The sequence below is a fragment of the Neopsephotus bourkii genome, unplaced genomic scaffold (genome assembly GCF_033783945.1).
Source record: "Neopsephotus bourkii isolate Nb327-2 ecotype Australia unplaced genomic scaffold, CSIRO-AGI_Nbou_v1 NB_309, whole genome shotgun sequence".
Taxonomy (NCBI): domain Eukaryota; kingdom Metazoa; phylum Chordata; class Aves; order Psittaciformes; family Psittacidae; genus Neopsephotus; species Neopsephotus bourkii.
The window spans coordinates 515,636-528,096 of record NW_026900817.1 but is presented as its reverse complement, the minus strand read 5'-3'; the positions used below and the strand labels follow the sequence as shown (position 1 = coordinate 528,096).

The following is a 12,461-nucleotide window of genomic DNA, read 5'->3' as shown; positions in this document are numbered from 1 at the left end:
TTTGGGGTTCCCCGAAACTTGGGGGGCTGCTGGGAGCAGTTGGGGGGGGTGGTGCTGGATGTGGGGGGGCCTCACAGAGAATGAAATGGGGCTTCAGGTCCCATCGCTTTGGGGGGGGTCCCGTGCTCCCCCCCCCCGGTCCCTTGGGGAAGGCGACAGCGAACCCATGGGTGTCCCCCCCATAGAACAGCACCCATTGGTGCGCAGGGTTGGGGTGCCCTCTTCTGGGGTACTTAGAACAGCACCCAGTGGGGGGGATGCATTAAAAGGGAGGGGGACCCCTCGAGTCCTCCCGAACCCTCCCCCGTGTTCCGCCCCCCCCAATGCTCCCAACTCCCCCCATTCTACCTCATTGGGGGCTCAGACCCCTCCCAGCACCCCCCGTGCCTCAGTTTCCCACTGGGGAGGGCGGGAACCCCAATATCCAAACACCCCCCCCCCCCCAATCGCTGCTCCCATTCCCGCTCCTCTGCTGCCCCCAAGCGACCCAAGAGCCCCAAAACCCGAGGGGTGGCAAAGGGACCCCCCAAAACTGAACCCCGGGAAGGAGGGGGGGGCTTGGAAATGGGGAGGGGGGGAGAAAAGGGGGTGCAAGGCTGGGAATGGGGGCAGGGAGTGGGACCCTCGTCTTGGAGCGCGTTAATGGGCGGTAATGGCAGCGGACGGCAGAGGGAGCCCCCGGACCGGGAATGGAGACGGGAAGCGGGGTCGGGAAGTGCTGGAGCTGCTGGAACCGAAGGGGGAAAGGCAGGAAACAAAACACATCGGTATGGGGAGAGCGGGGGGTGTCCATCATCCATCATCCATCATCCATCATCCATCATCCATCATCCATCATCCATCATCCATCAATCATCCATCAATCATCCATCATTCATCCATCATCCATCCATCATCCATCATTCATCCATCCATCATCTATCATCCATCCATCCATCATCCATCATCCATCCATCATCCATCCATCCATCACCCATCCATCATCCATCCATCCATCCATCATCCATCATCCATCATCCATCCATCATCCATCATCCATCCATCATCCATCAATCATCCATCATTCATCCATCCATCATCCATCCTCCATCCACCATTCATCATCCATCCATCATCCATCATTCATCCATCATCCATCATCCATCATCCATCATCCATCCATCCATCATCCATCCATCCATCCATCCATCCCCCGTCCCTGTGGAGTGTCTATGGGATGTCTATGGGGTGTCTATGTGATGTCTGTGTGATGTCTATGGGGTGTCTATGAGGTGCCTGCGGGATGTCTATGGGGTGTCTATGGGATGTCTATGGGCTGTCTATGAGGTGCCTGTGGGATGTCTATGAGGTGTCTATGGGATGTCTATGAGGTGTCTATGTGATGTCTGTGTGATGTCCATTCGGTGTCTATGAGGTGCCTGTGGAATGTCTATGGGGTGTGTATGGGTGTCTATGGGATGCCTGTGACGTGTCTATAGTGTGTCTATGGGACGAACCCAGCAGTATCCCCCCAGGCCCAGACTCCCTTCGGGATGCAGACTGCCTTCCCACCCATCCCTCCTCCACCCAGAGCCCGAGGCTCAGCCCCGGGAGATTCTCTGGTGTCTCGTACGAGGGTTGAGCCCAGCGAGGAAAACTGTGGGAACCTTTTACTTCCATGTTCCGGGAATGCCGCGGGAGCCCCCCGTCCATGGGGCTGTGTGTCAAAAGTGGGGCCACAGAGACCCCAACTCACCCCAAAGGGAGGGGAGCCCCCTTCATACCCTCTAATCCAGAGGGATGAAGCCACGCAGTTTGGGGGTCCCAGCCCCTCCATTGGGATCCAGCCTTGGGAATGCTGTATGGAGGGGGTGTTCAGTGGGATTTTCCACCCCCTTGGTGGGGACAAGGAGGAATTTCTGTTGAGGAAGGTTTATGGGGGGGCCCTGGGGTGTTCCCCTTGGGGGCTGCATGAATGGGATCCCATTTGGGAAGAGGGATAAAGCCAACAGGGACTTTGCCACTGGGTTATGTGTGACCATCATCAGAGGCTGGATCCTGCTCCCATGGGATGGGGTTGGGAGATTTGGGGGTTTGGGAGGGCTGAATGGATGATGGGTGAATGGGTGAATGGATGGATGGATGGATGGATGATGGATGGATGATGGATGGATGGATGGATGGATGATGGATGGATGGATGATGATGGATGGATGATGGATGATGATGGATGATGGATGGATGGAGATGGATGGATGGATGGATGATGGATGGATGATGGATGGATGGATGATGGATGGATGGATGGGTGGATGGAGGATGGATGGATGATGGATGGATGATGGATGGATGGATGGATGATGGATGGATGGATGGATGGATAATGAATGGATGATGGATGGATGGATGGATGGATGGATGGATGGATGGATGATGGATGGATGGATGGATGGTTGGTTGATGAATGAATGGATGAATGGATGGCCAATGGATGGGTGGATCCAGGATGGATCCAGGATGGGTCCTGGCACCTCAATTTAGATCCCAGCATTCCAGGATGGGTCCCGGCAGCGAGGTGGGAATCCTGGCATGTGGGTCATCAGGATGGGGCCTGGTACCTCCTGATGGAGCCTGGCATCCCAAGATGATCCCTGGCACCCTGGGGTGGGTCTGAGCACCCAAGGTGGACCTGGGTCCCCAAGGGGGCTCCTGGCACCCTAGGATGGATCCTCAGGATGGGTCCTGGCACCCCAGGAGAGACCCAGCTACCCCTGGATGCATCCTCACACCCCAATAGGGACCCCAGCAATATGGATGGACCTCAGCACCCTAATAGGAACCCAAGCACCATGGATGGACACCAGCACCCCAATAGGGACCCCAGCACCCCAGATAGACCCCAGCACCCCAATAGGGACCCCAGCACCATGGATGGACCCCAGCACCCCAATAGGGACCCCAGCACCCCGGATGAACCCCAGCACCAAACCAGCTCTCTCTTCATCTCCAAGGCTTTATTGCAGCACTCAAGGCTCCCCAGTTCCCACCCCACAGCTCCCATGGGGACACCAGGGGGAGCAGGACGGATTGGGGGGGTCCATGGGGGAGTCCATGGGGGGTCCATGGGGGGGTCCATGGGGGTCTGTGGGGGGTCCATAGGGGTCCATGGGGGGTCCATGGGGGGGTCTATGGGGGTCCATGGGGGTCTATGGGGGGGGTCCATGGGGGGATCCATGAGGGGGTCCAGAGGGGGGTCTATGGGGGTCCATGGGTCTATGGGGGGGTCCATGGGGGTCCATGAGGGGGTCCATGGGGGGTCTATGGGGGGTCCATGGGGGGGTCCATGGGGGTCTATGGGGGGGTCCATGGGGGTCCATGGGGGGTCCATGGGGGGTCCATGGGGGGGGTCCATGGGGGGGTCCATGAGGGTCCATGGGGGGTCCATGGGGGGGGTGGGGGGGGTCCATGGGGGGTCCATGGGGGGGTCCATGGGGGTCTAGGGGGGGTCCATGGGGGGTCCATGGGGGGTCCATGGGTGCCATGGGGGGATCTATGGGGGGGTCCTCATGCACTGAGCACGTCCGAGCTCTCGGACACCGTTTTCCCATCGCGGGTCTCGATCTTCTTGATGACGATGGCGCGGGCGCGGGGGGGCGGGGGGGCCGGCGCCGCGGGCTCGGGGGGGGGCAGCGCCAGCGGCAAGCTCGGGGCCCCCCCTGAGGAGCCCCCAAAGCCCCCTCCGAGGCTGCCTGTGGGGAGAGGGACCCCGTGAGCAAAGGGGGGGGACAGGGGGGACATGGGGGGGGCAGTGGGGACATGGGGGGGGCACAGGGACATGGGGGGGGAGTGGGATATGGGGGGGGGCACCGGGTTATGGGGGGGCAGTGGGACATGGACCTTACCTGAGTATCCCGAGGGCTTGGTGTGGATGCTGAGGTTCTGCACCCCCACCTCCAGCCTGCAGACATGGAACAGATGGGGGGGCATGGGATAAATGGGGGGAACATGGGATACATGGGGGGGACATGGGATACATAGGGGGGGAGACATGGGATACATAGGGGGGGCATGGGATACATGGGGGGGACATGGGATAAATGGGGGGGGACATGGGACATATGGGGGGGACACATGGGGGGACATGGGATAAATGGGGGGGGACACAACACCCTTGTGTGATGGGGGATATGACACCTACATGTGATGGACATGGGATGCTCATGGGGTGCCCATGGGATGCCCACAGGATGCAGGGTGTGGGATGTGGACTGGGGATGCCCATGGGACATGGGATGCACATGGGATGTGGGATGCCCATGGAACAAAGGATGCCCATGGGATACCCAAGGGATGAGGAGTGCAGAGTGTGGGATGTGGGATATGGGATGCCCATGGGATGCCCACAGGATGGCTATGGGATGTAAGCTACAGGCTGCCCATGGGAGGGGGGACGCTCATGGGATGCCCATAGGATACAAGATGTGGGGTGAGGGATGGCCATGGGATGTGGATACCAATGGGAAATGGGATGCCCACAGGATGCTCATGGGATGTAGGATACAGGCTGCCCATGAGATGCCCGTAAGATGCAGGCTGCAGGGTGTGGGAGGGGGGATGCCCACACGATGTGAATGCCAATGGGACACGGGATGCACACAGGGATACCCATGGCATGTGGGATACCCACAGGATGCAGGGTGTGCGATGGGGGATGCCCCTGGTACATGAAATGTGCAGGGGATGCCTGTGGGATGCGGGATACTCATAGGATGCCCTTGGGATGCAGGATACTTGTAGGATGCCCATGGGATGCCCATGGGACGCGGGATGCCCATGACATGTGGGATACCCACAGGATGCAGGGTGTGGGATGTGGATGCCCATGGGATGTGGGAAGCAGGGTGTGTGGTGGGGGATGCCCCTGGTACATGAGATGCACATGGGATGCCCATGGGATGTGATGCTCGTAGGATGCCCATGGGACGGGGATGCCCATGGGACACAGGATGCCCATAGGATGGCCATGGGACACAGGATGCTCGTAGGATGCCCATGGGACACGGGACGCTCATAGGATGCCCATGGGATGCAGGATGCTCATAGGATGCCCATGGGACACAGGATGCTCATAGGATGCCCATGGGATGCAGGATGCTCATAGGATGCCCATGGGACACAGGATGCTCATAGGATGCCCATGGGATGCAGGATGCTCATAGGATGCCCATGGGATGCAGGATGCTCGTAGGATGCCCATGGGACGCGGGATGCTCATAGGGTGCCCATGGGACGCGGGATGCTCATAGGATGCCCATGGGATGCGGGATGCTCATAGGATGCCCATGGGACACGGGATGCTCATAGGATGCCCATGGGATGCGGGATGCTCATAGGATGCCCATGGGACACGGGATGCTCATAGGATGCCCATGGGACACGGGATGCTCATAGGATGCCCATGGGATGCAGGATGCTCATAGGATGCCCATGGGATGCAGGATGCTCATAGGATGCCCATGGGATGCAGGATGCTCATAGGATGCCCATGGGACACAGGATGCTCATAGGATGCCCATGGGACGCAGGATGCTCATAGGATGCCCATGGGATGCAGGATGCTCATAGGATGCCCATGGGATGCAGGATGCTCATAGGATGCCCATGGGACACGGGATGCTCATAGGATGCCCATGGGACGCGGGATGCTCATAGGATGCCCATGGGATGCGGGATGCTCATAGGATGCCCATGGGACACGGGATGCTCATAGGATGCCCATGGGATGCAGGATGCTCATAGGATGCCCACGGGATGCAGGATGCTCATAGGATGCCCATGGGATGCAGGATTTGGGTCCCCGGTGCCTCACCTGCTCTCCTCTCCCTCCAGCAGCTTCCTGTAGGTCGCGATCTCGATGTCCAGGGCCAGTTTGACGTTCATGAGCTCCTGGTACTCCCGGAGCTGCCGGGCCAGGTCCTGCTTGGCCTTGTGCAGGGCTGCCTCCAGCTCCTCCAGCTTGGCCCTGGCGTCCTTCACCGCCAGCTCCCCGCACTCCTCGGCCTCCGCGATGGCCGAGTCCAGGCTGGATCTCTGCGACACCGGCACCGGTTGGGACCCCTGCGCCCCACAGCCCCTGCCCCACATCACCCTGCGCCCCACAGCCCCTGCCCCACCTCACCCTGCGCCCCACAGCCCCATGTCCCATCGCCCCCGGCCCCAGCATCCCCCTGCTCCAGTATCCCCATGCCCCAGCATCCCTCTGCCCCAGCATCCCCCTGCTCCAGTATCCCCATGCCCCAGCATCCCACACCCCCCGTGCCCCACAGCACACCCTTGCCCCCTATGCTCCTCCATGTCCCAGTATCCCACACACCCCACACCTCCCATGTCCTCTGTATTCCCCAGTATCTATAGACCCCCAGTATCCCACATATCCCCCAGTATCCCATTACCCCCAGTATCCCACATACCCTCCCAGTATCCCCATATCCCCAGTATCCATATACCCCCCAGTATCTCCATACCCCCCAGTATTCCCATACCTTCCTGCATTCCCCCACTATCCATGTAGCCCCCAGTATCTCCTGTATCCCCCATTCCCCCAGCATCCCCCATGTCCCCAGCATCCCCTGTAGCCCCACTGCCCCCAGCATCCCCCATGTTCATCAGCATCCCTGGTACCCCTGTATCCCCCGTATCCCCCCAGCATCCCCCATGTCCATCAGCATCCCCAGTACCCCTGTATCCCCTTATCCCATCCCCCGCATCCCCATGTCCCCAGCATCCCACCCCACCCACACCCCACCCACATCCCCTGTACCCCCTGCCCCCAGCATCCCCCATGTCCATCAGCATCCCACCCCATCCCCCTATCCCCCCAGCATCCCCCATGTCCATCAGCATCCCCTGTACCCCCATTGCCCCCAGCATCACCTTGCCCCCTGTACCCCCATTGCCCCCCAGCATCCCCTGTACCCCTGTATCCCCATTGCCCCCTGTACCCCCATTGCCCCCCAGCACCCCATTGCCCTCAGCCGAGCTCAGGGCCCCCGCTGCCCCCCGACCTGGCCCCGCAGCGCCTCGAGCTCGGCCTGGCTGCGCTGGATGAGCCGGGTCAGCTCCTGGATGTGGCCGCGGGTGCTGAGCAGATCGGCCCCGCGCTGCCCGGCCGCCGACCGCAGCTCCTCGTACTGCAGGGGGGGACAGGAGGGATGGGGCAGCGGGGGATCATGGGGTTGTACAGCATGGGGTGGTATAGCATGGGGGTATGGGGTTGTATAGCATGGGATTGTATAGCATGGGGTTGTATAGCATGGGGTTGTATAGCATGGGGTTGTATAGCATGGGGGTATGGGGTTATATAGCATGGGGTTGTACAGCATGGGGTTATACAGCATGGGATCATGGGGTTGTGTATCATGGGGGTATGGGATTGTATAGCATGGGGGTGTGGGGTTGTATAGCATGGGGTTGTATAGCATGGCGGTATGGGGTTATATAGCATGGGGTTGTGCATGGGTGGCATGGGGTTGTATAGCATGGGGGTATGGGGTTGTATAGCATGGGGTTTATAGCTGGGATCATGGGATTGTATAGCATGGGGTTGTATAGCATGGGGTTGCATAGCATGGGGTTGTATAGCATGGGGGTATGGGGTTGTATAGCATGGGGTTGTATAGCATGGGATCATGGGATTGTATAGCATGGGGGTATGGGGTTATATAGCATGGGGTTATATAGCATGGGATTGTATAGCATGGGATCATGGGATTGTATAGCATGGGATTGTATAGCATGGGAACATGGGGTTGTATAGCATGGGGTTATATAGCATGGGGTTGTATAGCATGGGATTGTATAGCATGGGATTGTATATCATGGGGGTATGGGGTTGTATAGAATAGGATTGTATAGCATGGGGTTGTATAGCATGGGGGTATGGGGTTGTATAGCATGGGGTTGTATAGCATGGGATCATGGGGTTATATAGCATGGGGTTGTATAGCATGGGGGTATGGGATCATGGGGTTATGGGAGCAGGGGATCATGGAGGCATGGAGTTGTGATGGGAGCATGGAGCTATGGGATCATGAGGTTATGGGAGCATGGGGTTATGGGCTCATGGGAGCATGGGATACACAGGAGCATGGGACTGTGGAGGCCTGGAGTTGCTATAGGATCATGGAGTTACGGGATCATGAGAGCAGGGGATCGTGAAGTCATGGAGTTATGGGATCATGGGACCAGGACATCATGGAACCATGGAGTCAGGAACCATGGAATCATGGGAGCATGGGGGTATGGGACCATGGGATCACAGGATCATGGGAGCATGGAGATATGGCATCATGGGATCATGGAAACATAGGATTATGGGATCATGGGACCATGGAATCATGGAACCATGGGATTATGGGACCATGGGATCACAGGATCATGGGAGCATGGAGTTATGGCATCATGGGATCATGGAACCATGGGATCATGGGATCATGGGACCATGGAATCATGGAACCATGGGATTATGGGACCATGGGATCACAGGATCATGGGAGCATGGAGTTATGGGATCATGGGATCATGGAACCATGGGATCATGGGAGGATGGGACCATGGGATCACAGGATCATGGGAGCATGGAGTTATGGGACCATGGAATCATGGAACCATGGGATTATGGGACCATGGGATCACAGGATCATGGGAGCATGGGACCATGGGATCACGGCACCATGGGATCACTCACCCAGGGGCTCACGGAGCCTTGGCCCCCATCACCCCCATCCCCCCCATCCCCTCCCATCACCCCCATCCCCCCCCCCCGCTCTCACCTTGCCCTGGCACCGGGCCTCGGCCTCGGCGCGGCCGCGGGCGGCGATGTCCTCGTAGTGGGCGCGCGCGGCGGCCAGGACCGCGGCCAGGTCCGGACTGCGCCCGTTGTCCATGGACACCACCACGGCCGTGCCCGGGGCCTGGCGCTGCAGCTCCCGCAGCTCCTGCACGGGGCGGGTTAGGGGGGGGCAGGGACATGGGGGGGTTATGGGGGTCAAGGGGGTCCCGGTGCGCCCCCACCTCCTCATAGAGCTGCCGCAGGAAGTTGATCTCGTCGGTCAGGCTCTCCAGCCGCGCCTCCAGCTCCACCTTGCTCATGTAGGCTTCGTCCACGTCCTGCGCCCGGGGGCACCCCCATCCCGTCAGCATCACCCCATCACCCCCATCCCATCACCCCCATCTGTCACCACCATCCCATCAGCCCCATCCCATCATCCCCATCCCTGTCATCCCTATCCCATCACCCCCATCCCTGTCATCCCTATCCCATCACCCCCATCCCATCACCCCCATCCCATCATCCCCATCCCATCATCCCCATCATCCCCATCCCATCACCTCCATCCCATCATCCCCATCCCATCATCCCCATCCCATCACCCCCATCCCATCCCCATCCTATCACCCCCATCCCATCATCCCCATCCCATCACCCCCATCCCATCACCCCCATCCCATCATCCCCATCCCATCACCCCCATCCCATCACCCCCATCCCATCATCCCCATCCCATCACCCCCATCCCATCACCCCCATCCCATCACCCCCATCCCATCACCCCCATCCCATCACCCCGATCCTGTCCCCAGCGCCACCTTCTTGAGCAGCACAAACTCATTTTCCTTCTCGGTGCGGTGGTTGATCTCCTCTTCATACCTGGGGGAGGAGGAGAGGGCTTGGAGGTGGGGATGTGGGGAGGTGGGATATGGGGATATTGGTTATGACATATGGGGTCAGGGGACCATGGGGATATGGGGACATGGGGATATGGGAATGTGGGATATGGGGTCATGGGACCGTGGGGATATGGGATATGGGAATGTGGGACATGGGGATATGAGAACATGGGATGTGGGAGATGGGGATATGGATATATGGGGATATGGGACACGGGGATATGGGAACATATAGATGTGGGGACATGGAGATGTATATATCTCCCCTATGTCCCCCATAGCCCCCTATGTCCCTATGTCCCCCTGTCCCCCATAACCCCCCCATAGCCCCCATGGGCACTGACCGCCCCTGTCCCCCATAGCCCCCCTATGTCCCTATGTCCCCATGTCCCCTATGTCCCCCCCATAGCCCCCATAGGCTCTGACCGCCCCTTGCAGTCCCGCAGCAGCTCCCGGGCACTTCCCAGCTCCTCCTCCAGGCGGCGCCGCTGCTCCCCGAGCCCCTGCAGCTGCCGCCGGAGCCCCTCGCTGTAGCTCTGGAGCAGCGCGGCCGGGCCGGGGCCGCGGGGTCCCTGCGCCCGCCCCTGCAGCAGCGCCCACTTGGTGCCAAGGAGCTCGTTCTGCTGCTCCAGGAGCCGCACCTGGGGGGGGATTGGGGTCAATGGGGGTCAATGGGGGGGGAATTGGGGTCATTGGGGGGGGATTGGGTCCTAAAGGGGGAATTGGGGTCAAGGGGGGAATTGGGGTCAAGGGGGAATTGGGGTCCTAAGGGGGAATTGGGGTCATTGGGGGGGGATTGGGGTCCTAAAGGGGAGAATTGAGGTCCTAAGGGGGGAATTGGGGTCCTAAGGGGGAATTGGGGTCAATGGGGGGAATTGGGGTCATTGGGGGGGAATTGGGGTCCTAAGGGGGGGGATTGGGGTCAATGGGGGGGGATAGGGGTCAATGGGGGGATGAATTGGGGTCATGGGGGGAATTGGGGTCCAGGGGGAACTGGGGTCAATGGGGGGAATTGGGGTCCAAAGGGGGGAATTGGGGTCAATGGGGGGGAATTGGGGCCATTGGGGGTAATTGGGGTCAATGGGGGGGAATTGGGGTCAATGGGGGGAAACTGGGGGTCATTGGTGGGGAATTTGGGGTCCTGGGAGCAAAAACTGGGGTCCTGGATGAAATCCAGGGGCCGGGGGCAGAATCTGGGGTCCTGGGGGCAACTTTGGGGTCCTGGGCGCCATCCAGGGGGTTCTGGGAGCAGTCCTGGGGTGCTGGGTGCAGCCTGAGGGGGCCCCCAGGGGATCCTGCACCCCTCCCATCGGGGGGTCCCCACTGCACCCCGGGGGTGGTGGGGGGGGCAGGACCACATCCCCAGCAGTGGGAGGGGATGGGGGTGCCCCCATAGATGGTGCTGGGGGGGGACGACTGCAGATCCTTGTGGGGTTCAAGAGGTCCCCAAGAGGGTGCCAATGTCCCCAATGGGATCAGGATGGATCTAAAGGGCTCAGGTGGTCCCCAAGGGGTTCCCAATGTCCCCAAGGGGCTCAGGATGGATTTAAAGGGCTCCAGAGGTCCCCGATGGGCTCAGGACCCCCCCCCCGATGTCCCCAGGGGGCGGGGTGGTGGTCCCATCCCATCTCATCCATCCCATCCCATCCAATCCTGCCCCATCGCATCTCATCCCATCCCATCCATCCCATCCCTTCCCATCCCATCGCCTCCCATCCCATCCTATCCACCCCATCCCCATCCATCCATCCATCCATCCCCCACCCCATCCATCCACCCATCCCATCCATCCATCCATCCATCCATCCTATCCCATCCATCACCTCCATCCATCCTATCCACCCCATCCCATCCCATCCATCCCATCCCATCCCATCCCATCCCATCCATCCCATCCCATCCCATCCCATCCCATCCCATCCACCCCATCCCATCCATCCCATCCCATCCATCCCATCCCATCCCATTCCATCCCATCCATCCCATCCCATCCATCCCATCCCATCCCATCCATCCCATCCCATCCCATCCCATCCCATCCCTGTCCCTCCCATCCCATCCCGTCCATCCCATCCCACCTCATCCCATCACATCCATCCCAACCCATCCCACCCAATCCCATCCCATCCCATCCATCCCACCCCACCCCATCCCGTTCCACCCCATCCCCACCTTGTCAATGAAGGAGGCGAACTTGTTGTTGAGGTCCTTGATCTGCTCCTGCTCCTGGCGCCGCAGCTCCGGCAGCCCCGGCTCCAGCCCCAGCTCCAGCGGCCGCAGGAGGCTCCGGTTCACCGTGACCGAGGCGATGCCGCCCCCGGAGCCCGGGGCGGCCCCGGAGCGCAGGAGCAGCCCCGAGCAGGAGCGGGAGGTGAAGGAGCGGCCCGGGGCGGCCGAGCTGCTCCGCAGCGGCTTCCGGGGGATGGAGACGGACATGGGGAGAGGTGGGGATGGGGAACGGGCGGCGAACGGGCTGGGAACGGGCTGGGAACGGGCTGGGAACGGGCTGGGAACGGGGTGGGAACGGGCTGGGAACGGGCTGGGAACGGGCTGGGAATGGGCTGGGAATGGGCTTGGGAGCAGGCAAAGAGCCTGGGGGGGAGATGGGAAAGGAGCTTGGGATACAGGAAAAGAGTGTGGAAGATGGGAAAGGGGCTACGCGGAGGTTGGAATGAGGTCGGGATACAGGAAAAGAAGCTGGAAGGAGGTTGGAAGATGGGAAAGGGGCTACAAGGAGGTCGGAATGAGGTTGG

General features: G+C 60.3%; 1 protein-coding gene across 1 annotated transcript; it reads right to left on the bottom strand.

Annotated features, from left to right (window-relative positions):
* Positions 1 to 3,518: 3,518 nt before the first annotated feature.
* On the bottom strand, positions 3,519 to 12,166 carry LOC133208945 (keratin, type II cytoskeletal 8-like). The gene is made up of 9 exons (XM_061347219.1): positions 11,881 to 12,166; positions 10,135 to 10,349; positions 9,628 to 9,688; positions 9,052 to 9,147; positions 8,811 to 8,975; positions 7,044 to 7,169; positions 5,849 to 6,069; positions 3,882 to 3,937; positions 3,519 to 3,728 (listed from the first exon to the last, which is right to left on the bottom strand). Exons 1-9 carry the CDS (start codon positions 12,142 to 12,144, stop codon positions 3,544 to 3,546), a joined length of 1,389 nt encoding a protein of 462 aa, XP_061203203.1. The 5' UTR covers positions 12,145 to 12,166; the 3' UTR covers positions 3,519 to 3,543.
* Between the last annotated feature and the right edge of the window lie 295 nt (positions 12,167 to 12,461).

Coding starts and splice junctions, on each gene's coding strand:
- LOC133208945 (XM_061347219.1), bottom strand. CDS start 12,144: ATGTCCGTCTCCATCCCCCGGAAGCCGCTGCGGAGCAGCTCGGCCGCC. Junction 3,938..5,848: donor CTGGAGGGAGAGGAGAGCAG/GTGAGGCACCGG, acceptor CCATGTCTGCAG/GCTGGAGGTGGGGGTGCAGA. Junction 3,729..3,881: donor CAAGCCCTCGGGATACTCAG/GTAAGGTCCATG, acceptor CTCTCCCCACAG/GCAGCCTCGGAGGGGGCTTT.